We start from the raw sequence: 27,522 nt of genomic DNA on the forward strand, positions 1-27,522 counted from the left end.
TGAATAATATAATAATTCAAAAAATACATAAAATAAAAAATAAATTATGTTATACGGGATTCATGCATGAAGAATTATATCGGGTAGGCGTTTTTTTGTTTTTCATCTGATGTCACTTCTGAGGTGTAATCCTTTATAAACTAGTGATTGTATGATGACTGCATTGCTGAAAAAAGCCTGGGACGGGCTGAAATGTCCACTGGAATTGGCAATGAAATAAAAGATGTGACAAAGTCACTGGTAAAGTGCTGGAGGGGAGATATGTTTTCCTGAGGCCATTAGCTTTAGTGAAATAAAGCCGTTAAGTTTCCTTCAGCATATTATTTGCTGAGAAGGGTTAAGTCGCCACTTGTAAAATGTATGTCTTTATAAGAACAACCATAGAGCGGGGGGAGGTTGTTCTCCATATCTCCACCTGAAGGTGCGGTCTGGGGTCTAAATACAAGGTCTGCTGAGGCATTACTTGTTCAGTAAGTCTGGGGAGGCAAACTCCAGACATGTCTGTGTTGAGCTGACCTGAACCTTGTGGAGTTGCTAGACTCTGAGCAGGTGGACCCCTGCTAACACAAGGACTGTGTTTTGCGTGACCACATTTCTTAAGCCGTTCCTAGTAATTAGAGACAAGAAAAAGGGTCTTAATTACCATGGTGAAATTTCTCAAAGATCAGTCAGCATTCTGGAGTTTAATAAGGGTACCAGATTCAGAGGCTGGATCAAATGACACCATTATTCGTGGTCGGTCGTACTGTCACTTCTGCAACTCATGAGACTGCCATTGCTGCGTGAACTCTGATCTTGGCACTGACGTTCCTCCATATCACGTGGGGAAGGAGAGCCAGAGCAAACCCACTCTTTTGGCAGTCAGGCGTGATTTTAAAAGAGGGATCAGCCACAGCACCTCCCCCACCCCCTTGTGCATGCCTTCTCCAGACCCCCTGGAAGTGAAATCCAAAACTTCAGGTCAGAAGTCTCCGGCATGCTCTTCATCAGGGCACCAATCCCAGGGCGTCCTGCACATGCGCAAGCCTGGGACATTGTTGGGGCCAGCAGGCATCCAAAAGGACTTCGGTGCTCGCATCTACATGAGCCCTCAAGTGACCAGCGGTGGCGCTTCCAGGACCCGACACCGGCACTATATACAAGGAGCCTTTCTTCCAGGCAAGGCCTGGGTAAGTTTCTCCTTTAACTTTCCTCTCCTGATTCTTCAGCTTCAGGTTCCCTCATGGACAGGAAACCAAAATGATGCGGGGTAGAGGTGCAGCCCTCTTACTCCGTATGCTTCCTGTCCTTATTGGGTGAATTCCCTCTCTCGTGTGGCGCTGGTCATGGGGGAAAGGACAATTTTAGAAATTGTTCTGGTATTCAGTGAGATATTAATGACAATCTTATTTATCAAAGGAAGTGTACTCATTATTCTGAGTAATTTTATTAAAAATTTTAAAACACACAGTGTACATGATTACAGTTTCTTTCCTGTATGACTTCCCTCATGTCTAACAAGATACGATTTATTTACAAAAGATTTCCCACATAGTGAACAAGAATACGGCTTCTCCCCAGTGTGAATTCTCTGATGTATAATAAATCTTGATTTAGCTGGAAAGCATTTCCCACATTCTGAACATGAATACGGCTTCTCTCCTGTGTGAAATGTTTGATGTCTAATAAGACTCCCTTTATATCCAAAGCATTTCCCACATTCTGAACATGAATATGGCTTCTCTCCTGTGTGAGTTTTCTGATGTCTAATAAGAGTCCTTTTATCATTAAAGCATTTCCCACATACTGAACATGAAAATGTTTTTTCTCCTGTGTGAATTCTCTGATGTATAATGAATCTTGATTTATCTGTAAAGTATTTCCCACATTCTGAACATGAATACGGCTTCTTCCCAGTGTGACTTCTCTTGTGCAACACAAGACTTAATTTACCTGTGAAGGCCTTCCCACATTCCGAACATGAATATGGCTTCTCTCCTGTGTGACTTCTCTGATGTATAACAAGTTTTGTTTTATATGTAAAGCATTTCCCACATTCTGAACAGGAGTACGGCTTTTCTCCTTTGTGTTTTCTTTGTGTCTGAGCTGAGCTTTTAGTAAATTGCTTGTCACACTGAAGTCTTGTATCCACTGTGTCACCTGGAATAGTGGTAACAATGTGAGATTGCTCAGGAGATGATTCCTCATGATCAGGAGGATTATAAGAAGGTGAAGTGCTGTGAAGTCCAGGAGGTGCAGGAAGGGTGATGAGGTTTTCTCCATTAGAGTGCTTCCTGATATCTTCTTTTTTACAATTTAGTGATAAACCTTTATTCTCACAGGGATTTCCTATAAGAATGAAAGATAGATTTGTGTTGTTAAAAAAATCACATCCAAAGAGATTTACACATTTATTTTCTGGATCTCACAATGAAGACCCTCGTCAGTCAAAGTACCGGTAATAAGGAGGACAACTACATGCCATAACATTAACACAATGACGGGTAAAGTGAATAACACTTATAATCTGGTGACATTGGCACAAGTCAGGGGTGGCAGAGATTAGACGGCAAATAGACAGTTCTTAAAGGGAACCTGTCATCAGGATTTACCCCCTTAATGTACCACCAGTGCCATTTCACTCTCTCAAGCTTCCTATCTCGCCCTTAGTGTAGAAAAGTGTCCACACAATTAAAAATTGATTTTAATCTTTCATTACTGCATGCAAATGAGATTGACTAATCACAAAGGTGGGCCTCCTAAAGGTGGCCGCCGTAATCATGTCCACAGTATGCCTAAGGACTAGTGTTGAGCGAGTATGTTCTATTAACCCTTTCGGCGAGTATGCTCGGGCCGAGCTCCCAGTATTTATAGCTGCTCGGTGATATGGTTGAATCACTCCCGTGTGCATGATTTGCGACTGTTTGACAGCTTTATTACATGTGAGGAATGTCTATTTCTTACACATTCCTCACATGTAATAAAAGTGTCAAACAGCTGCAAATCATGCACACGGGAGCGATCTAACCTTATCACCGAGCAGCTGTAAATACTCGGAGCTCGGTCCGACCATACTCGGACAGAACATACTCGCTCAACCCCAGTAAGGACATGATACGAATCCTTAGAAGAATGAAATAGCACCGAAGTCATATTACAGGGTTAAATCCTAATTACCGGACCCAGGGGAGTCCTTCTCCCAATGTCTGAGAAGAAAAATCTACAGAGGTAGAAAGTGGAACGATTCCAGTATGTGAGCAACCTGTAGTGGAAATGGGCCTCCGTGTCCCCTCTGGAGCCTCGTTATTCCATTAACCACCCTACACCACGGAGCCTCTTATCCTCTGGAGCCTCCCTACACCACGGATCCTCCTTATCCCCTGGAGCCTCCCTACACCACGGATCCTCATCATCCCCTGGAGCCTCCCTACACCACGGATCCTCCTTATCCCCTGGAGCCTCCCTACACCACGGATCCTCCTTATCCCCTGGAGCCTCCCTACACCACGGAGCCTTCTTATCCCCTGGAGCCTCCCTACACCACGGATCCTCCTTATCCCCTGGAGCCTCCCTACACCACGGATCCTCATCATCCCCTGGAGCCTCCCTATACCACGGATCCTCATCATCCCCTGGAGCCTCCCTATACCACGGAGCCTCCTTACCCCCTGGAGCCTCCCTACACCACGGATCCTCCTTATCCCCTGGAGCCTCCCTACACCACGGATCCTCCTTATCCCCTGGAGCCTCCCTACACCACGGATCCTGCTTATCCCCTGGAGCCTCCCTACACCATGGATCCTCCTTACCCCCTGGAGCCTCCATACACCACGGATCACCCTCATCCCCTGGAGCCTCCCTACACCACAGAGCCTGCTTATCCCCTGGAGCCTCCCTACACCACAGAGCCTACTTATCCCCTGGAGCCTCCCTACACCACGGATCCTCCTTATCCCCTGGAGCCTCCCTACACCACGGATCCTCCTTACCCCCTGGAGCCTCCCTACACCATGGATCCTCATCATCCCCTGGAGCCTCCCTACACCACGGATCCTCCTTATCCCCTGGAGCCTCCCTACACCATGGATCCCCCTTATCCCCTGGAGCCTCCCTACACCACGGATCCTCATCATCCCCTGGAGCCTCCCTACACCACGGATCCTCCTTATCCCCTGGAGCCTCCCTACACCATGGATCCTCCTTACCCGCTGGAGCCTCCCTACACCACGGATCCTTCTTATCCCCTGGAGCCTCCCTACACCACGGATCCTCCTTATCCCCTGGAGCCTCCCTACACCACAGAGCCTCCTTATCCCCTGGAGCCTCCCTACACCACAGAGCCTCCTTATCCCCTGGAGCCTCCCTACACCACGGATCCTCCTTATCCCCTGGAGCCTCCCTACACCACGGATCCTCCTTATCCCCTGGAGCCTCCCTACACCACGGATCCTCCTTATCCCCTGGAGCCTCCCTACACCATGGATCCTCCTTACCCCCTGGAGCCTCCATACACCACGGATCCTCCTCATCCCCTGGAGCCTCCCTACACCACAGAGCCTGCTTATCCCCTGGAGCCTCCCTACACCACAGAGCCTACTTATCCCCTGGAGCCTCCCTACACCACGGATCCTCCTTATCCCCTGGAGCCTCCCTACACCACGGATCCTCCTTACCCCCTGGAGCCTCCCTACACCATGGATCCTCATCATCCCCTGGAGCCTCCCTACACCACGGATCCTCCTTATCCCCTGGAGCCTCCCTACACCATGGATCCTCCTTATCCCCTGGAGCCTCCCTACACCACGGATCCTCATCATCCCCTGGAGCCTCCCTACACCACGGATCCTCCTTATCCCCTGGAGCCTCCCTACACCACGGATCCTCATCATCCCCTGGAGCCTCCCTACACCACGGATCCTCATCATCCCCTGGAGCCTCCCTACACCACGGATCCTCCTTATCCCCTGGAGCCTCCCTACACCATGGATCCTCCTTACCCGCTGGAGCCTCCCTACACCACGGATCCTTCTTATCCCCTGGAGCCTCCCTACACCACGGATCCTCCTTATCCCCTGGAGCCTCCCTACACCACAGAGCCTCCTTATCCCCTGGAGCCTCCCTACACCACAGAGCCTCCTTATCCCCTGGAGCCTCCCTACACCACGGATCCTCCTTATCCCCTGGAGCCTCCCTACACCACGGATCCTCCTTATCCCCTGGAGCCTCCCTACACCACGGATCCTCCTTATCCCCTGGAGCCTCCCTACACCATGGATCCTCCTTACCCCCTGGAGCCTCCATACACCACGGATCCTCCTCATCCCCTGGAGCCTCCCTACACCACAGAGCCTGCTTATCCCCTGGAGCCTCCCTACACCACAGAGCCTACTTATCCCCTGGAGCCTCCCTACACCACGGATCCTCCTTATCCCCTGGAGCCTCCCTACACCACGGATCCTCCTTACCCCCTGGAGCCTCCCTACACCATGGATCCTCATCATCCCCTGGAGCCTCCCTACACAACGGATCCTCCTTATCCCCTGGAGCCTCCCTACACCATGGATCCTCCTTATCCCCTGGAGCCTCCCTACACCACGGATCCTCATCATCCCCTGGAGCCTCCCTACACCACGGATCCTCCTTATCCCCTGGAGCCTCCCTACACCATGGATCCTCCTTACCCGCTGGAGCCTCCCTACACCACGGATCCTTCTTATCCCCTGGAGCCTCCCTACACCACGGATCCTCCTTATCCCCTGGAGCCTCCCTACACCACAGAGCCTCCTTATCCCCTGGAGCCTCCCTACACCACAGAGCCTCCTTATCCCCTGGAGCCTCCCCTACACCACAGAGCCTCCTTATCCCCTGGAGCCTCCCTACACCACGGATCCTCCTTATCCCCTGGAGCCTCCCTACACCATGGATCCTCCTTATCCCCTGGAGCCTCCCTACACCACGGATCCTCCTTACCCCCTGGAGCCTCCCTACATTACTTGGTCTATATGCAGCTGAACCTACTGCACATGTGATACATCCGCCCCTGCCCAAAACACTAAATATATGTCCTTAAAAATTATGTTTAAAGGGAAACTGTCCGTTCCCTGTGCCCCCAGAACCCGCAGCAGCTGTGTCTGCAGATATAAACTCTCCGCCTAACATCTCTATTACATTAAACACACAAACAGATCTTTAGAAAAAGTATTGTATTTCTAAAGTTTATGATATGTAAATGAGGCCTTTGACTTGTCGATGAGGCGTTCGTGACCCCAGAGTAGTCGCCCCACTTAGCATGTCATCACGGCTTTGGGGGCTTGAGAACATGACAAACCTACCGCATGCGCGCGGCTTCTCCTCCTCACTGCATTGAGCCTCTGACGCCGGGTGTACGCGTCCCATTACTGAGATAGGAGAGGACGGTCACTACTGGTCAGAGTCCATGTAGATGGGAGGAGCTCGGCCTCTAGCCCCGCCCTCCTCTCCCCTCCCCCTACACAGAATCTTATCAGGAGCGGCCGTCACCTCCGATCTCAGTGATGGAACAATGTTTCCTAACTGAATAGAGATTTTACCCCGGAACCGAGAATCCTGAGACGGAAGAAGAAATACGCAGATTTCTGTGGAGACTCCGGGGAGAAAGTTTCCTATTTCCATCTCGTCTATTCTTACAATTCATGAAGTTTATTCCTCTTATTCTTGTGTAATAAAGACTGATCAGGACGTTGTGTATATTATATGGGAACAATGAGGAATACTGTCACCATGTAACAATACATCGCTTATGGTTTATGGCCGCCAGGATTTGGTAACACAAAAATGTCTGAAAAGAAACAAAGTATTTATTGTAGAAAAGTCCTAAAAGAAAATGAAATAAATATATTGTTATTGGCTTGGATCAGTTGTATTACCGCAGTTACAGCGACCCTCCACCCCGGGACTGAACACTACACATTTCCCTGTACAGTCCCCTATGGGGTCCTCTGCCCTCCGCTGCCCCCTCAGCTCAGATCGGTGGTCCCTTCCCCCGGCTTCCAGGACGGCCAGTGCAGTGGTATGGGGAGTGCAGTAATACGTCTACACCACCCTCCCCTGCCTTTCCTGTGCTGTGACCTATGGGGCAGCGCCACATCCTATTAATCTCCCAGCAGTCTGCGGGGCGTCACCAGTTACAGATGTATTCTGCACCTGGTTTCATTGCTCCTGTTGGTCTTTGGTAACCTTGTCTGGCTTCCATAATACCCCGGGATGACTTAGGCCTCCATCTACAGGACCATTGTTACTCGGCTTTCTGATTCTGACCTCGTCCCGCTTCTTGATTGTTTAGCACCTGCCATCTTTGGGTCAGATCTGACATGTCGACCTTCTTCTGCCAGCTCGCTCTACCAGCCAGCACTACTATGTGGAGCAGCCCCGGTGTCTGTGCTGTAAGTCCAGATCACTGTACAGTGGTGAAAAGATGGAAGCCGGGAAACCTCTGGGACCGGCTGTATGGAGACTGTGTGTAAGCGCCTTATTATTAGGAACTGCCAGGTTTCCTCCATCGGTTCACCGTTACAGGAGGCAAATGGAGGACACAAGGAAGGGAGTCTATATATGATAACCGTATAGTCACTTCTCAGTCTCAGGGTGGACGGTCATTTTATCACTCAACTTGTGCAGCTCATGAGAGAAAAATTCTAAAAAATAACAGCAGAATAAAGATGATAAAGTAACAAGATGAGAAATACAACTCATCCCCCACAAAAAAGCTCCTCATACAGCGAGGTCAGTAATGAGAAATAAACCATCAAGAATGGAGAAAACAATCCAACAGAGGCCGGGCAGACATCTGTCTGAGATGGTGAGTCCTACATTGAGCAGGGGGCTGGATACGGGGACCCTGGAGGTGGTCCCCTCCAACCAGAACATTCTACGATTGTAAGTTGTTTGGTCATTTTATCTGTAAATCATTTCCCCCATTATCGGCCTTACAGACACATTTTTTCTTTATTGATTTTTAATTTTTTTTTTTTTTTACTTTCTCGTCCTCTCATTTCCGGAGTCATAATGTTATTGGTCACTAAGTTGCGCAGTTCTTCTGCTATTCACCCTATAAATGTAAGGAAATACTGACAGCTGGGCGTTACCATTGTTCCCCTACATTGTCCAATCAGCGCTGAGTGTCAGAAGTGTGGGGACACATGTATGGAGAACGGTGACACCCGGTTATCATGTCATTCATAAATGTCGGAGGAACGGCCGGGAATCTGAGCAGCAGTTTCTTTCTTTGGTAACAATTCTTGTCGGAAAAAGAATTTCATCCAATTTATTGGTAAAAAAAAAAACTTAAAACTTTCGGAACCTGGATGAGGACGTCTTCTTACCTTCTTTTGGTAATTTATGTATTTCACTGTTGGAAAGAGAATTATTTATTCACGTTAGAGGCTCAGATGGGGGGACGATTCCTAGACGACATCTTGTTTGTCTGTAGAGACCGAGAGTGAAGATTCTTCTAAAGGGACGTTCCCAAAATCACAATGTGCTCTTATAATAAAGTACACCCTGGTTATTGTGAATATAACCCCTATATAACATGTGGCCTGTCCAGCACATATCACCCCCTGAGTGTGCCCCCCAGGATCTATATACCCAGCAGTTGAAATTGTAACCAATACATACCGAGGAGTCACATGTTATATACTGGGGGGTGGGACAGGGCTGGATGTTATACACCGGGGGGACAACAGGGCCTGAAGGAGAAGCCAGACTGCAGTGATTAATGCAGGTGGCCCAATACTATTCTCCATATAGTGAATCTCTCCATATTACAAGATTCACCATAAATGAGACGCTGACAGGGGATATAATCCGTACATGGTGAAGGGCGCCCCCTCTCGGCAGTATTTAGTCTCCATGTTTATACGTTGATTGAACCAGGTCTCAAAAACCAACATGATTGTCAGATAATGACAACTCTAGATGTGGCCATCGCAGCTGTTTGTAGATACGAGCTCCTAATCCCTTTTATGCTGAAGCAATTCTCCACCCGGCACAGAGGACTAAACATCTGTCATGTACTGTCACCTACCTGGTGGCCTCCGCTTGTCTCCGACTGAGACCGGTGTTCGGGTCCTCCTACATCCAAGATGGCCTCCATAGTGGCAGAGGGACGACAGCAGTATGTCTGACCCACACCTCCACAGCATGGCACTTACTGACTAACCGTAGGGCTCTTCATGCCACCGGGCGGCCGGCCTGGATGAGGAGGGACCAGAACGCTGGCCTCAGTGTAGGAGGCAGTGGGAGGCAAACAGAGGCAACAGGTAGGACGACTCTACATGTGACATGTGTCGTCACTCGTCAGCACCAGGCAGAGGCTGCTACATCACCGAGATCCATAGGACGGGGAGATTCATAACCTGGAGCACAAGCTCAGTCATTTATATGGCAGCACGGACTTGTGTAAGGAAAATATGGACTTAAAGGATGGAAGGAATATTATAGAACGTGAAGAAAAACTAATATGTGCTTCATAAATCATTAAGAAGAGGTGTGAAGGCGGCCCCGGTATTCATCGGTGCACAGCCGAACTCTACAGGAGCAGCCGCGCCATCACCGGACGCTTCTGCTGTGATGTGGACAGCGGATAAAGCTTCACTGCACCGGAGACTCCACACGATATCACACACCGGTCATCATCATCATCACACGCCGGTCATTATTACACACCTGTGAAAACATGTACCAGAATCTTCTCCTTCCTGTCACTCACACACGGCTGATCCCTCCTCGTCATCGCTTCTTCTTCTGTCTCGTCCTTCACTTTATTCTTAGTCGGATCTTCCTCCTGATATATCAGATGTAACAATCAGCGCAATACAAGAAACCACCAAAATCTGTGACATCTATGACCTCGATCAGAAATGTCCCCCCATATACAGATCCGGTACAGGGCTCAGCACCGTCTACCTGATGACTCTCCGGGATGTTGTGATTCTCCTCTGGACAGTCCTGGGGATACAGAGGACAGGGACATCTCTCTGGTGGATTTCTGCTCCTGAATCCATATGTAGGAAACACACAGTGATGGAATAGATTGTGTCATGTGTGACAAAGTCACTGGTAAAGTGATAGAGGGAAGATACGTTTCACGGAGGCTATTAGCTTCTGTGAATTGAAACCATGAAATTTGCTCCAACATGTTATTTGCTTAAAGAGGTTAAACTTCCATGTTAAAAGGGAGTGTTTTTTGTGAATGATCATTGTGAAGGGTGGGAGGTCATTCACCATATCTCCATCTCAGAGTGTGGTCTTTGGTTTAAATACAAGTCCTACTGAGGCATTCAGTGTTCAGTGTCTGGAGAAGCTAGCTCCAGAGAGGATCTTGTGTTTGTTTTTCCTGAACCAAGTGGAGTTGCTGAACTCTCAGCAGGTGGATCCCTGCTATCACAAAGACTGTGCTTTTGTGTTACCATTTTGCTTTGTTTTCCTGTTTTGGCCAAAGGGCCGTGATTTCTTTTATGGACTCAGTGTTGGTTTATGCTGCATTTTAATAAACCAACCAGAAGTTTTTAAAGAAACAGTGTACCTGTGTCTACCTCCGTGTGAGCGATCTACCACGTTATGATGAAATCATGGGAGTAGTAGTAGGTGACCACAGAACAGACATGACAGTCACCCTTCCTCACCCTGCTGATCGGCCCATATTGCTGTCGCCTCTTGTGCTCCATGTATAACTGCAACCTTAATATCAATCAGATCTTCACCCTAAAAAGAACAATGTAACATGAGCTCAAATCCCATCACGTCATGGTCAGATGTTGTGGGGACTCTCCTAAATCCCATGCACAAAAAAGCCACCCTACAATCTGCCAGTACACATGTGGAAATATATGAAGACTCCTGGGACTTTATACTCTGGAGTGATGAGACCAAGATAAAGGTTTTTTTTGGAACTGATGGCTTCAAATCTGTATAACATTGAAGAGGTGAGGAATACAATGAGAATGCATGGTGTCTACAGTGAGACCTGGTGGTGGCTGTGTCCTTATGTGCGGCTGCATGAGGAGCTACATTTCATTGATGGTATCTTGAATTCACAGATGTTCTGCTCTGTAGTGACAGAAAAGATGCTGCCATCACTCTGTTCCCTTGGTAGGCCACTGTTACATTTCTGAAGAACAGGGTGACAGTGATTCAGTGGCCAAGTGTCTCCTGATCTGAACCCAACCAAACACCTATGGGGGATTCTGAAGAGACAAGTTGTCATCGCTCCATCCAGCATCCAGGCTCTAAGAGCTCGTTATCGAAAGAGAGGAAAAAGATAGATATAGTATTGTCACTAACTTTTTCATTCCAGGCCTAGAAAACTTGGTGCCGTCCTTTAAAATTATGGAGGCCATACAAAATAATAGATGTAGTAGCTTTTGATGTGGGGTGTACTCATTTTTGCATCAACTAATTTGAGTAAAACTGAAGATTTTGTAATGAGAGTTATATTAATAACCTTACTTTCATGTTTTGATTACAAAAAAATGTTCTATGAAACTTAGTGTTGGCTAAATTGTAGAAATTGATCTTGTGTTCAGTGAGCTATTAAACAAAATCTTACTCATCAAAGGGGGTGTACTCATTTATTCTGAACAATATTTATTAAACTTTATAAAACACAGTGAACATAATTACACTTTCTTTCCCGTATGACTTCTCTCATGTTTTACAAGGTGTGATTTTTGTATAAAAGATTTCCCACATTCTGAACATGAATATGGCTTCTCTCCTGTGTGACTTCTCTCATGCTGCACAAGATAAGGTTTTTTTGTAAAGCATTTCTCACAGAATGAACATGAATACGGCTTCTCTCCTGTGTGAATTCTTTGATGTGTAACAAGCTCTGGTTTATTTGCAAAGCATCTTCCACATGCTAAACATGAATAAAGTTTTTCTCCTGTGTGAATTCTTTGATGTATAACAAGCTCTGATTTATATATAAAACATTTCCCACATTCTGAACAAGAAAATAGCGTTTCTCCTGTATGAATTCTCTTATGAGCAGAAAGATTTGATTTACGCATAAAAGATTTCCCACATTCTGAACATGAATATGGCTCCTCTCCTGTGTGAATTTTCTGATGTGTAATAAGATTCCCTTTATTTGTAAAGCATTTCCCACATTCTGAACATGAATACGGCTTTTCTCCTGTGTGAATCCTCTGATGTTTAACAAGATCTGATTTATAACTAAAACACTTCCCACATTCTGAACATGAATATGGCTTCTTTCCAGTATGAATGTTCTGATGTCTACTAAGATGCCATTTAGCTGTGAAGGTCTTCCCACATAGTGAACACAAAAATGGTTTTTCTCCTGTGTGAATTCTCTGATGTGTTATAAGACTCCCTTTATTTGTGAAGGACTTCTCACATTCCGAACATGAAAATGTTTTTTCTCCTGTGTGATTTCTCTGATGTGTAAAAAGATTCCCTTTATTTGTGAAGGACTTCTCACATAGTGAACATGAAAATGTTTTTTCTCCTGTGTGATTTCTCTGATGTGTAATAAGATTCCATTTATTTGTAAAGCATTTCCCACATTCTGAACATGAATATGGCTTCTCTCCTGTGTGAAGTCGCTGATGTGGAATAAGACTCCTTTTATCTGTAAAGGATTTCCCACATTCTGTACATGAATATGGCTTCTCTCCTGTGTGAATTTTCTGATGTGTAATAAGACTCCCTTTAAATGTAAAGCATTTCCCACATTCTGAACAGGAAAATGGCTTCTCTCCTGTGTGAATTTTCTGATGTGTAATAAGACTCCCTTTAAATGTAAAGCATTTCCCACATTCTGAACATGAAAATGGCTTTTCTCCTGTGTGAATTCTCTGATGTGTAACAAGCTGTGATTTATCTGGAAAGCACCTTCCACATTGTAAACATGAAAAAGGTTTTTCCCCTGTGTGAATTCTTTGATGTTTAACAAGGTCTGATTTACTTCTACAACATTTCCCACATTCTGAACATGAATATGGCTTCTCTCCTGTGTGAATTCTCTGATGTATAATAAGATCCCCTTTACCTGTGAAGGACTTTCCACATTCTGAACATGAATACGGCTTTTCTCCTGTGTGAATTCTCTGATGTTTAACAAGTTGTGATTTCTCTGTAAAGCACCTTCCACATTGTAAACATGAATACGGCTTTTCCCCTGTGTGAATTCTTTGATGTTTAACAAGGTCTGATTTATTTTTACAACATTTCCCACATTCCGAACATGAAAATGGCTTCTCTCCTGTATGAATTCTCTGATGTGTAATAAGATTCCCTTTATGTTTGAAGGACTTCCCACATTCCGAACATGAAAAAGGTTTTTCTCCTGTGTGAATTCTTTGATGTTTAACAAGCTCTGATTTACTTCCAAAACATTTCCCACATTCCGAACATGAAAATGGCTTCTCTCCTGTGTGAATTCTCTCATGTATAACAAATTGTGATTTATATGTAAAGAATTTCCCACATTCTGAACAGGAGTATGGCTTTTTTCCTTTGTGTTTTCTGTGTGTTAAAAAATCTGAGCTTTTTGTAAATTGCTTGTCACACTGAAATCTTGAATCCACTTTGCCCCCTTGACTTTTGGTAACAATGTGAGATTGCTCAGGAGATGATTCCTCATGATTAGGAGGATTATAAGAAAGTGAAGTGCTGTGAAGTCCAGGAGGTGCAGGAAGGGTGATGAGGTTTCCTCCATTAGAGTGCTTCCTGATATCTTCTTTTTTACAATTTAGTGATGAACCGTTATTCTCACAAGGATTTCCTATAAGGATGAAAGATAAATTAGATGAGAGTTTTTTCTTCAACACAAAAGAGATTTCTGAATGTATTTTCTGGATCTCACAATGAAGACCCTCGTCAGCGAAAGTACCGGTAATAAGGAGGACAACTACATGCCATAACATTAACACAATGACGGGTAAAGTGAATGACACTTATAAACTGGTGACATTGGCACAAGTCAGGGGTGGCAGAGATTAGACAGCAAATAGTTCTTTAAGTGGTAATTACTGATGACAGGTTCCCTTAATGGACCTCCAGTGCCATTTCACTCTCTCAAGCTTCGTATCTTGGCCTTAGTATAGAAAAGTGTCCAAGCAGTTAAAGAAGTTGTCCACTACTATTAAAAATGCCCCCAATGTAATTAACCCGTTGAGAGAAGATTTTTTCTAATTACCTAGCTTTGTCTTTATTGGCTGTGAGCGGCGCTATCGCTGGCCACTCACCGGCATCACGCGACCCCCGGCCTCAGCCGGCTCTTGCTTCCCCTGATGTCACGTCAAGTGAGGCGTGACTCGGTGATGCGATCCCCGCGGTGGACACCGGGCTGTGGGTGGGGTTTCCTCGCGCGTCACACCCAGCATCCACCGCGCACTTTCCCAATGAATACAAGGTAATTGTGATTCACTAAATGTTATACAATTGAACAGTGAAGAAAAAAAAAATTACATTTTTCCACTATAATATTTTAGCCCCAGATTTTACATTTTCACAAGGGAAAATGAGTAAAAATGACCACATAATTTGTTATACAATTTCTGCTGAACGGGGCAATACCCCATATGTGGTTGTACTGTACCGCTTAGCCATACGGTGAGACTCGGGAGGGAAGGAGCGCTATTTGACTCTTGGAGAACAAACTTTAGTAGAACAGCTTGCAGACTCCATATACAAAGCCCCTAAGTGGCAGAAGAGCAGAATCCCCCCTCAATGGACACCAGTTTGGAAATTACACCCCTATGGAAATGTATCTACAGGTGTAGTGATGAATTTGACTCCATGGGTGCTTTCCAGAAACGAGCAGTAATGGATGTTGTGAAGTGAAAATGCAAATATTCCATTATAGTGGTCAGTACATTGTAGTGTCCGGTACATTGTAGTGCCCTTACGTTGTAGCGCCCAGTACATGATTCCCAGCTAGTGCTTTCTGGAGAAATAAATTGGCTCTCCCCGCTACAGTAATGCCAAACATGTGGATGCTAACTGCACACGGTGGGGCCCAGGAGGAGGGGGCATTTGGATTTGGGAGCGCAGATGTCACTGGATTTCTTTAAGTGGGAGCCACATCACTTTTCCAGAGCCTTTGTGCTACCAGTAATATGGACACCCCCTATATTACTGTTTACAGATGATGAACCTGAGTGGGGACTTGTTTTTTGTGGGTTGAGTAGAAGCTCTTGGTGGCATTTTGGGGTACAGAACATTTTGGATCATATTTATCCTGTGCTGTACGCTGAACACTTACAGTGGGTACGGGAAGTATTCAGACCCCTTTAAATTTTTCACTCTTTGTTTCATTGCAGCCATTTGGTAAATTCTAAAAAGTTAATTTATTTTTCTCATTAAAGTACACTCTACACCCCATCTTGACTGACAAAAAGCAGAAATGCAGACAATTTTGCAAATTTATTAAAAAAGAAAAACTGAAATATCACATGGTCATAAGTATTCAGACCCTTTGCTCAGACACTCATATTTAAGTCACGTGCTGTCCATTTCCTTGTGATCCTCCTTGAGATGGTTCTACTCCTTCATTGGAGTCCAGCTGTGTTTAATGAAACTCATAGGACTTGATTTGGAAAGGCACACACCTGTCTATATAAGACCTCACAGCTCATAGTGCATGTCAGACCAAATGAGAATCATCAGCTCAAAGGAACTGCCCAAGGAGCTCAGAGACAGAATTGTGGCAAGGCACAGATCTGGCCAAGGTCACAAAAGAATTTCTGCATTACTCAAGGTTCCTAAGAGCACAGTAGCCTTCATAATCCTTAAAATGGAAGAAGTTTGGGACCACCAGAAGTCTTCCTAGACCTGGCAGTCCAGCCAAACTGAGCAATCGTGGGAGAAGAGCCTTGGTAGGAGAGGTAAAGAAAAACCCGAAGATCACTGTGGCTGAGCTCCAGCGATTCAGTAGGCAGATGGGAGAAAGCTCACAAAAGTCAACGATCACTGCAGCCCTCCACCAGTCGGGCCTTTATGGCAGAGTGGCCAGATGGAAGCCTCTCCTCAGTGCAAGACATACGAAAGCCAGCATAGAGTTTGCTCAAAAACACATGAAGGACTCACAGACTATGAGAAATAAGATTCTCTGGTCTGATGAGAAGAAGATAGAACTTTTTGGTGATAATTCTAAGCGGTATGTGTGGAGAAAACCAGGCACTGCTCCTGACATGCCCAATACAATCCCTACAGTGAAACATGGTGGTGGCAGCATCATGCTATGGGGGTATTTTTCAGCTGCAGGGACAGGATGACTGGTTGCAATTGAAGGAAATATGAATGCAGCCAAGTACAGAGATATCCTGGATGAAAACCTCTTCTAAAGTGCTCTGGACCTCAGACTTGGCTGAAGGTTCACCTTCCAACAAGACAGTGACCCTAAGCACACAGCTAAAATAACAAAGGAGTGGCTTCAGAACAACTCTGTGGCCATTCTTGACTGGCCCAGCCAGAGCCCTGACCTAAACCCAATTGAGCATCTCTGGAGAGACCTGAAAATGGCTGTCCACCAACGTTCACCATCCAACCTGACGGAACTGGAGAGGATCTGCAAGGAAGAATGGCAGAGGATCCCCAAATCCAGGTGTGAAAAACTTGTTACATCATTCCCAAGAAGACTCATGGCTGTACTAGCTCAAAAGGGGCTTCTACTCAACACTGAGCAAAGGGTCTGAATACTTATGACCATGTGATATTTCAGTTTTTCTTTTTTAATAAATTTGCAAAAATGTCTACATTTCTGTTTTTTTCAGTCAAGATGGGGTGCAGAGTGTACTATAATGAGAAAAAAAATGAACTTTTTAGAACTTACCGAATAGCTGCAATGAAACAAAGAGTGAAAAATGTAAAGGGGTCTGAATACTTTCCGCACCCACTGTACATCGGGGTTTCCATCTAAATCTACAAAATACATGATTCAGATGACACCCCCGAGGGATCCATTCAGAATAATGAGGCAGCAGAGTTACACCGGACTCCGTCTAGCCTCTGGTCGACTGCGCTTTTATGCACGCTGAAAAAGATGGACATCACTGGATCATAGGCCAGACGGCGTCCACAGCGCCTCATTATACGGAATCTCCACCCGGGGTTCTGTCCGAATCGCAAGCTCAGTCATTTATATGGCAGCATGAGACTTGTGTAAGAATAATATGAAAGTAAAAGATGGAAGTAATATTAAAAAACACAATTAGGAAAATTAAAAATGTGCTTATTAAATCATTAAGACGAGGTGTGAATGCGGCCCAGTTATTCATCGGTGCGCAACCAGACTCTGTACAAGAGCAGCCGCGCCATCACCGGACGCTTCTGCTGTGATGTGGACGGCGGATAAAGCTTCACTGCACCGGAGACTTCATACAATATCACACACCGGTCATCATCACACGCCGCTAATCATAGTCACATGCCAATCATCATCGTCATACGCCAGTCATCATCATCACACGCCGCTAATCATAGTCACATGCCAATCATCATCGTCATACGCCAGTCATCATCATCACACGCCGCTAATCATAGTCACATGCCAATCATCATCGTCATACGCCAGTCATCATCATCACACGCCACTAATCATAGTCACATGCCAATCATCATCGTCATACGCCAGTCATCATCATCACACGCCGGTCATCGTCACATGCCAATCATCATCATCATACGCCAGTCATCATCATCACACGCCGCTAATCATAGTCATATGCCAATCATCATCGTCATACGCCAGTCATCATCACACGCCGCTAATCATAGTCACATGCCAATCATCATCATACGCCAGTCATCATCATCACAAGCCGCTAATCATAGTCACATGCCAATCATCATCGTCATACGCCAATCATCATCGTCACACGCCGCTAATCATAGTCACATGCCAATCATCATCATCATACGCCAATCATCATCGTCACACGCCGCTAATCATAGTCACATGCCAATCATCATCATACGCCAGTCATCATCATCACAAGCCGCTAATCATAGTCACATGCCAATCATCATCGTCATACGCCAATCATCATCGTCACACGCCGCTAATCATAGTCACATGCCAATCATCATCATCATACGCCAGTCATCATCGTCACACGCCGCTAATCATAGTCACATGCCAATCATCATCATCATACGCCAGTCATCATCATCATCACACGCCGGTCATCATCATACGCCAGTCATCATCATCACACGCCGCTAATCATAGTCACATGCCAATCATCATCATCATACGCCAGTCATCATCATCACACGCCGCTAATCATAGTCACATGGCAATCATCATCATCATACACCAGTCATCATCATCATCACACGCCGGTCATCATCATACGCCAGTCATCATCATCACACGCCGCTAATCATAGTCACATGCCAATCATCATCGTCATACGCCAGTCATCATCATCACACACCGCTAATCATAGTCACATGCCAATCATCATCGTCATACGCCAGTCATCATCATCACACGCCGCTAATCATAGAAAAAAGAGAGGGGTCGCTCACTGGTCTATTCGGGTGCTCTGAAGAAAAGAGTAATCTCAATTGCAAAAAGAACTTCGGCACTCCATACATGAATATATAAGAAATATTGTATCTAGACTAATGTCACTTTGAAAAATGAAGGTTTTTTGCGCATAATTTGGCCAATTTATGTGTGCCCATCAACCACGACAAGGTCACCTTCGTATGATGGGAAACTACGCTACGCTACCACTGGATATGATCATCGTCATACGCCAGTCATCATCATCACACGCCGCTAATCATAGTCACATGCCAATCATCATCGTCATACGCCAGTCATCATCATCACACGCCGCTAATCATAGTCACATGCCAATCATCGTCATACGCCAGTCATCATCATCACACGCCGCTAATCATAGTCACATGCCAATCATCATCATCACACGCCGGTCATCATCATCACACGCCGGTCATTATTACACACCTGTGGAAACATCTACCAGAATCTCCTCCTTCCCGTCACTCACACACGGCTGATCCCCCCTCGTCATCGCTTCTTCTTCTGTCTCGTCCTTCACTTTATTCTTAGTCGGATCTTCCTCCTGATATATCAGATGTAACAATCAGCACAATACAAGAAACCACCAAAATCTGTGACATCTATGACCTCGATCAGAAATGTCCCCCCATATACAGATCCGGTACAGGACTCAGCACCGTCTACCTGATGACTCTCCGGGATGTTGTGATTCTCCTCTGGACAGTCCTGGGGATACAGAGGACGGGGACATCTCTCTGGTGGATTTCTTTCCATGAGTCCATCTGTAGGAGACACACAGTGACAGAATACAGTGACATGTAAAAGTTTGGGCACCAGTGGTCAAAATTACTGTTATTGTGAACAGTTAAGCTGAAGATGAAATAATCTCTAAACGGCCTAAAGTTACAGATGACATTTCCTTTGTATTTTAGGCAAAACAATAAATAATAAATTATATATATTTTCATCTTTTACATTTAAAAAAAAATTCAATAAGGGAAAATGGGCAAATGCAAAAGTTTTGGCACCCGGCAAGGTTAGTAGCTAGTAGCGCCCCCTTTTGAAAGTATCACAGCGTGTAAATGCTTTTTGTAGCAGACAATAGTCTTTCAATTCTTGTTTGAGGGATTTTCATTCATTCTTCTTTGGAGAATTCTTCCAGTTCTGTGAGATTCTTGGGTCGTCTTGCATCGTCTGCTATTTTGAGGTCTAGCCACAGATTTTCAATGATGTTCAAATCAGGGGACTATGAGGGCCATTGTAAAACCTTCAGCTTGCACCTTTTGACGTGTGTTTAGTATCATCATTTGCCATCCTCTTTTCACCTCCAGCTTTTTTGCAGATGGTGTTATGTTTGCATTAAGAATTTGCTGAAATTTCATGGAATCCATTCTTCCCTCTACCCGTTCCCTGTGCCATTGGCTGCAACACAACCCCAAAGCATGATTGATCCACCACCATGCTTAATGGTTGGCGAGATGTTCTTTTTCTAAAATTCTGTGCCCTTTTAACTCCACACAACTTTGATCATTGCTCTATTTTAACCTCATCGGTCCACAAGACTTGCTTCCAAAATGCATCAGACCTTCTTTGATGTACTTTTGCATACTTCTGACGCTGAATTTCATGGTGAGGTCGCAGGAGAGGTTTTCTTCTGATGACTCTTCCATGAAGGCCATATTTGTGCAGGTGTCTCTGAAGAGTACAACAATGTACCACAACTCCAGAGTCTGCTAAATCTTTCTGAAGGTCTTTTGCAGTCAGGCGGGGGTTCTGATTTGCCTCTCTAGCAATCCTACTGAAAATTTGCTTGGTCTTCCAGACCTTATCTTGACCTCCACTGTTTCTATTAACTGACATTTCTTTATTACATTTTGAACTGAGGAAAGGGCAACTTGAAAACGCTTTGCTCATAGCCTTCTCCTGCTTTGTGGCCTCCACCATTTTCAGAGTGCTAGACAGCTGCATAGAAGAAGCCATGGCTGCTGTTTTTTTGGTAAATTGTTAGAGTAGGCAGGGTTTTTATAAAGCTGGCCTTTCCTAACGATGATAGTGAACGAGCCCTAACCCTAACAGGCTAAGTAAGGTCTGAATCATTGGTCAAAGTTATCTGAGCACACAAATGTCCAAGGGTAATACAAAGGAAATGTGTCATCTTTAACTTTAGGTCTTTTAGAGATCATTTCATCTTCAACTTGCTTAACTGGTCACAATAACAGTAATTTTGACAAGGGGTGCCCAAACTTTTACATGCCACTGTAGATTGTATCATGTGATTATGAGATGGGAGTAGTAGTAGATGGCCACAGAACCGACATGACAGTCTCCCCTCCTCACCCTGCCGATCGGCCCATATTGCGATCGCCTCTTGTGCTCCATGTATAACCTCAACCTTAATATCAATCAGATCTTCACCCTAAAAAGAACAATGTAAGATGAGCTCAGGTCCAATCACTTCATGGTCAGATGTTGTGGGGACTTCAGTGTCATCTACCTGATGATCCTCCGGGATGTTGTGATTCTCCTCTGGACAGTCCAGGGGATACAGAGGACGGGGAGATCTCTCTGGTGGATTTCTCCTCCTGGATCCATCTGTGGAGACACAGAGACTGAATACATGACCTGCCGTGTATCTGTCTATATATGAGACTCGTCTCTCAGAACCAGTAATTCTATATTTATGTATCAGGGACTAAATTACATTGTTGTGGTCCTCACCACCGGTACAGAGGTCCCAGCACATTGTGGCCTCAAGTATGAAGTGATAATCAGCAAGGCCAAAACCTAATGCTCTCTGCTCTGTACGCGGAGGATGAGGACCCTGAGGAGAGGGACAGAGAAGACCCTCGTCAGTCAGATGGAGGAGCCGTACTAAAAAACACAACTTCTCCAAGTTCCGTCTCCAGGGATGGAACCACAGAGGAGCTGGAGAAAGCATCACATTTCTATCCATCTGTTTCTTCTCTCCTAATTCACTGTATGGAGATTGGGGGAAGGACGGTGACCATTTACCAGTGATTGTATTTTGAGATCTCATGATGTCACCATGAGGACACGGCCTCCCTCCTGGACAGGATCCTCTGGGATCACTAAGAGGAGAGAACCTAATCTATTAAAAGACGGGTTAAAGTGTTTTTCTTCTTCTTTAAATAGAGATAAATCTCAACATCCGCCTCGGTATAAACTCATAAATAAGCAGCAAGTTCTGCGTTTGTCTCTGAAGGAGGAAAAAAGGGCACATGTACGGCTGACGGATGAAGTCACAGAACCCGGAAGGACGGTGTTGTGGGGAGCACCCGGTACACAGCGGTTAGTACCTATCAATGTGTAGAAAGGACAACTAGAGAGCCGGCACCGGGGTCATGGGCGCTTACTGATGCACACGGGGAGCCAAGGAGAGATTGTCTGGTCAGACTCCACAGAAAACCTCCATAATACATATTCTTCTGAACAAACATCCCTGTAAGGGAGACTTACAATTATTACCACCAGACCCGGATCTCAGATTGAAGTCCCCATTAATTTTGCTTTGTCTCCCAAAATTAGAACAAATGTTTTTGCATAAAATATATATATATTTACACACACACACATACATTATTTTGCCAAATAATAAAATATATACATACAGTACAGACCAAAAGTTTGGACACACCTTCTCATTTAAAGATTTTTCTGTATGTTCATGACTTTGAAAATTGTACATTCACACTGAAGGCATCAAAACTATGAATTAACACATGTGGAATTATATACTTAACAAAAAAGTGTGAAACAACCGAAAATATGTCTTATATTCTAGGTTCTTCAAAGTAGCCACCTTTTGCTTTGATGACTGCTTTGCACACTCTTGGCATTCTCTTGATGAGCTTCAAGAAGTAGTCACCGGAAATGGTCTTCCAACAATCTTGAAGGAGTTCCTAGAGATGCTTAGCACTTGTTGACCCTTTTGCCTTCACTCTGCGGTCCAGCTCACCCCAAACCATCTCCATTGGGTTCAGGTCTGGTGACTGTGGAGGCCAGGTCATCTGGCGTAGCTCCCCATCACTCTCCTTCTTGGTCAAATAGCCCTTACACAGTCTGGAGGTGTGTTTGGGGTCATTGTCCTGTTGAAAAATAAATGATGGTCCAACTAAACGCAAACCGGATGGAATAGCATGCCGCTGCAAGATGCTGTGGTAGCCATGCTGGTTCAGTATGCCTTCAATTTTGAATAAATTCCCAACAGTGTCACCAGCAAAGCACCCCCACATCATCACACCTCTTCCTCCATGCTTCACGGTGGGAACCAGGCATGTAGAGTCCATCCGTTCACCTTTTCTGCGTCGCACAAAGACATGGTGGCTGGAACCAAAGATCTCAAATTTGGACTCATCAAACCAGAGCACCGATTCCCACTGGTCTAATGTCCATTCCTTGTGTTCTTTAGCCCTAACAAGTCTCTTCTGCTTGTTGCCTGTCCTTAGCAGTGGTTTCCTAGCAGCTATTTTACCATGAAGGCCTGCTGCACAAAGTCTCCTCTTAACAGTTGTTGTAGAGATGTGTCTGCTGCTAGAACTCTGTGTGGCATTGACCTGGGCTCTAATCTGAGCTGCTGTAAACGTGCGATTTCTGAGGCTGTTGACTCGGATAAACTTATCCTCAGAAGCAGAGGTGACTCTTGGTCTTCCTTTCCTGGGGCGGTCCTCATGTGAGCTAATTTCTTTGTAGCGCTTGATGGTTTTGCAACTGCACTTGGGGACACTTTCAAAGTTTGCCCAATTTTTCGCACTGACTGACCTTCATTTCTTAAAGTAATGATGGCCAGCTAACAGTCTATTCATTAGGACTATCAGCTGTGTATCCACCAGACTTCTTCACAACACAACTGATGGTCCCAACCCCATTTATAAGGCAAGAAATCCCACTTATTAACCCTGACAGGGCACACCTGTGAAGTTTAAACCATTTCCGGTGACTACCTCTTGAAGCTCATCAAGAGAATGCCAAGAGTGTACAAACCAGTCATGAAAGCAAAAGGTGGCTACTTTGAAGAACCTAGAATATAAGACATATTTTCAGTTGTTTCACACTTTTTTGTTAAGTATATAATTCCACATGTGTTAATTCATAGTTTTGATGCCTTCAGTGTGAATGTACAATTTTCAAAGTCATGAAAATACAGAAAAATCTTTAAATGAGAAGGTGTGTCCAAACTTTTGGTCTGTACTGTATATATATATTTATTATTTGGCAGTTTCACGTCAGGATTTATTGCACACGGTAAACGCCAAAAGAAAAAAACACATCAGAAACACCTCCCCAAAACTGCAATGAAAAAACAACGATCAAAAAAGTCACCAACAAAAAGGTCAGCGGCCATTCAAGAAGAGAAGCCCTCACACAGCTCCGATAACGGAAGATAAAGTGATGGGTGTCAGGAACAGTTCTGAATATTTAACCCATAAAATATATTCTAAAAAATAAACCCGACAAGTTTGGAATTGCTGTAACTGTACTGACCTGGAAAATGGCAGCGACGTCGTTCTTACCGCCCAATAAATGCTGAGAAACAAAACCCAAAAAGCCAAAAGCCCGACCACGACTGATGACGACATTGAGCCGGCACCGATTCAGAGGGACGGACAAGAGACAGCGGATTAGTGGGAAAATCATCGGTAAATTAACCCCGACTCTGCTGAGTAACGATCAGACTCCGGTACCGAAAGAAATCATAGGAGAGAACGGACAGAAGTGCTGGGAAATCTGCAGACAAAATGTGACTGATGCTCTAAGGAAGGTGAAAGATTCTGAAAGAAGCCGCCGAGGACGAAGACTCAAGACTGATGAAGACGACAGCGGAGAAACCGCGACTCACAGATCAGAAGAGAAGAATCAGGGAATGAAAGCTGAGAGAAAATGTAGAGAAAACCAGAGCAAGTCTGGAGAAAAATCATCTATTATAGGACGAGGCCGAGAGACGTCATCACATCCACCGGAGCCAACAAGAGTCTCCTCTCACCTGGTGATGTCAGAGGCCGGAGCTCCTCCATCATCACCTCCTGGTACCGATCCTGGTGTCCTTCTAGATACTCCCACTCCTCCATGGAGAGATAGACAGCAACGTCCTGACACCTTATAGGAGCCTGATAACAACGACACCGTCATCACCCAGAATCCTCCAGTGCTGTCCTGTATAATGTCCCAGCAGTCACCTCTCCGCTCATCACCCAGAATCCTCCAGTGCTGTCCTGTATAATGTCCCAGCAGTCACCTCTCCGGTCATCACCCAGAATCCTCCAGTGCTGTCCTGTATAATGTCCCAGCAGTCACCTCTCTGCTCATCACCCAGAATCCTCCAGTGCCGTCCTGTATAATGTCCCAGCAGTCAACTCTCCACTCATCACCCAGAATCCTCCAGTGCTGTCATGTATAATGTCCCAGCAGTCACCTCTCCGGTCATCACCCAGAATCCTCCAGTGCCGTCCTGTATAATGTCCCAGCAGTCACCTCTCCGCTCATCACCCAGAATCCTCCAGTGCTGTCCTGTATAATGTCCCAGCAGTCACCTCTCCGGTCATCACCCAGAATCCTCCAGTGCTGTCCTGTATAATGTCACAGCAGTCACCTCTCCGCTCATCACCCAGAATCCTCCAGTGCCGTCCTGTATAATGTCCCAGCAGTCACCTCTCCGCTCATCACCCAGAATCCTCCAGTGCCGTCCTGTATAATGTCCCAGCAGTCACCTCTCCGCTCAACCCCCAGAATCCTCCAGTGCTGTCCTGTATAATGTCCTATCAGTCACGTCTCCGGTCATCACCCAGAATCCTCCAGTGTTGTCCTGTATAATGTCCTAGCAGCCACCTCTCCGCTCATCACCCAGAATCCTCCAGTGCTGTCCTGTATAATATCCCATCAGTCACGTCTCCGGTCATCACCCAGAATCCTCCAGTGCTGTCCTGTATAATGTCCCAGCAGTCACCTGTCCGGTCATCACCCAGAATCCTCCAGTGCTGTCTTGTATAATGTCCCAGCAGTCACCTCTCTGCTCATCACCCAGAATTCTCCAGTGCTGTCCTGTATAATGTCCCAGCAGTCACCTCTGCGGTCATCACCCAGAATCAACTAGTGCCGTCCTGTAAAATGTCCCAGCAGTCACCTCTCCGCTCAGCAGCTCAATCATCTTGTTGCTGAGCTCTAGGATCTTCTTCTTCCTCCTCTCATGTATCGGGGGGTGCGGGGGAGGCTCTGTGATGGGGCCCGGGCTCCGCCCTCCTGACTCCTGGAGATGGATGATGGGAGTCACACCCTCCCCCGGTGTCTTCCTCACTATTGTGTAATCCTGTGTATGGAGAGAGACACTAAGGGAGAAGAATTCCTTCCCGACTCCAGATCTGACAATCAGTAGAAATCCCGGGATCAATAACCGTCTCCAGTAATCTGGGGCCATAACCTGGAATATTATTACACTCAGGACAGACATCCAGGCCCCTCTACAGCTCTTATAGGGAATCCCCATGACAACTCCTCCTGGCAGAGAGCTGCACACAATCACTGCTCTTACAGTAAAGAATCCTTCTCTTCCTCTTCTGGATTTCCTCTTCCTGATGTCGGACTTGTTCCATAACACAATAAAGCTGATAGAAATGTAGAGGAGTTACCTCTCCGCTCAGCAGGGAGATGATCTCCAGGGTGAAGTGTAATAATCTTCTGGTGGTCTCGTCCTCGTCCATCCTCGGGGTCATTCAGGAGAAGGAGGGATGAACACTGGATCAGCTGGAGGGATCTCGCCCTGCCGGCGTCTTCATGATAAAGGAGAAGATGGAGATCACAGGGGACGATATAACGACAATCACTGAATTCTGCCCCAAATATCCGACATTTATCAGGAAGAATCTGGAGGAAAAGACACAAACTCCACCGCGGCCTCCTCCACCGATCTGACCGCTCATTATCAGCCTCGTAGGAGGACGGTCACCATGGTAACTACAGCGCCAGCGGGGGACGGTCACCGTGGTAACTACAGCGCCAGCGGGGGACGGTCACCGTGGTAACTACAGTGCCAGCAGGGGGAACGGTCACAGTGGTAACCACACTGCCAGCGGGGGGGGGCGGTCACCAGGGTAACCACATCGCCAGCGGGGGGGGGGACGGTCACCGTGGTAACCACATCGCCAGCGGGGGGGGGGACGGTCACCGTGGTAACCACATCACCAGCGGGGGGGGGTGGACGGTCACCGTGGTAACTACAGCGCCAGCGGGGGACGGTCACCGTGGAAACTACACCGCCAGCAGGGGGGGCGGTCACCGTGGTAACCACATCGCCAGCGGGGGACGGTCACCGTGGTAACTACACCACCAGCAGGGGGTCAGGGAGATTCCATGCAAGTAACAGGACCCCCTCCTCACCCACGCAGTCTCGCACCTACAGAATCCCCCCCGCTCCCTGTGCAGCCCCCATACAGGAACATCCACTTATCTGCGCCCCCAAATCACCTCAGCTCCTCGGTGTAATCACCACAGCCTCAGCAGCAGAGAGCAATGGAGAGCGAGGCCCCGCCCCTTCCGGTGACATCATCAAGTCACATGGCTATGTCGTCTTTAGCCCACATGTATGTAGTCTCTACCTTTCCTGAGCTCCGCTCCCTGATCACATGACGATGACGTCACCACAGGTCCTCCGCTCTCAGTGCAGCCTCTTCCTGTGGTGTTGAGCCTAGAATCTATGGGCCCCTGTTAGTGATGGGTAAAATGTGATTTTTTGGGGAGCCGGCTCCTCATTTCCTGTTACCTTTGGCTTTACATTTGAAGCCATATTCTGGTATGTTTTAGCCTTTTAGTATAATCTCCACATCTGACAATTTATGACATAAAACAGAATAGTTTCCAGAATAACCGGATTTTATATTATTTGCTGTAAAAACTTTAACAAACACAAAATGAAGATGCAAAATAGCAACAAGCTGGTAATGATCAGCGCCACATTGTAAAGCTGCGTTCACACTGGGCAGGTTCGCTGT

At 46.0% G+C, this 27,522-nt stretch overlaps 1 protein-coding gene and 1 long non-coding RNA gene across 2 annotated transcripts; both read right to left on the reverse strand.

The window, feature by feature from the left end:
• Nucleotides 1-596: 596 nt before the first annotated feature.
• On the reverse strand, nt 597-24,178 carry LOC141201497 (uncharacterized). The gene is made up of 4 exons (XM_073663504.1): nt 24,055-24,178; nt 11,643-13,768; nt 1,483-2,053; nt 597-607 (listed from the first exon to the last, which is right to left on the reverse strand). The coding sequence occupies exons 1-4, from the start codon at nt 24,176-24,178 to the stop codon at nt 597-599; spliced, it is 2,832 nt and encodes a 943-aa protein (XP_073519605.1).
• A 1,537-nt stretch (nt 24,179-25,715) lies between these two features.
• LOC141201532 (uncharacterized) lies at nt 25,716-27,102 on the reverse strand. Its single transcript, XR_012272945.1, has 3 exons — nt 26,999-27,102; nt 26,164-26,304; nt 25,716-25,844 (listed from the first exon to the last, which is right to left on the reverse strand). It is a non-coding gene; the product is annotated as an uncharacterized lncRNA (long non-coding RNA).
• Between the last annotated feature and the right edge of the window lie 420 nt (nt 27,103-27,522).

The sequence above is a fragment of the Phyllobates terribilis genome, unplaced genomic scaffold, assembly GCF_046119375.1.
Source record: "Phyllobates terribilis strain yellow unplaced genomic scaffold, ASM4611937v1 Scaffold_117__1_contigs__length_5270597, whole genome shotgun sequence".
In the NCBI taxonomy this organism is placed as follows: Eukaryota; Metazoa; Chordata; class Amphibia; order Anura; family Dendrobatidae; genus Phyllobates; species Phyllobates terribilis.

Coding starts and splice junctions, on each gene's coding strand:
- LOC141201497 (XM_073663504.1), bottom strand. CDS start 24,178: ATGATTTTCCCACTAATCCGCTGTCTCTTGTCCGTCCCTCTGAATCGG. Junction 13,769..24,054: donor TTCTCAGCATTTATTGGGCG/GTAAGAACGACG, acceptor TCATCCTTATAG/GAAATCCTTGTGAGAATAAC. Junction 2,054..11,642: donor GAAGTCATACGGGAAAGAAA/GTGTAATTATGT, acceptor AAAGGAGAAAAG/CCGTACTCCTGTTCAGAATG.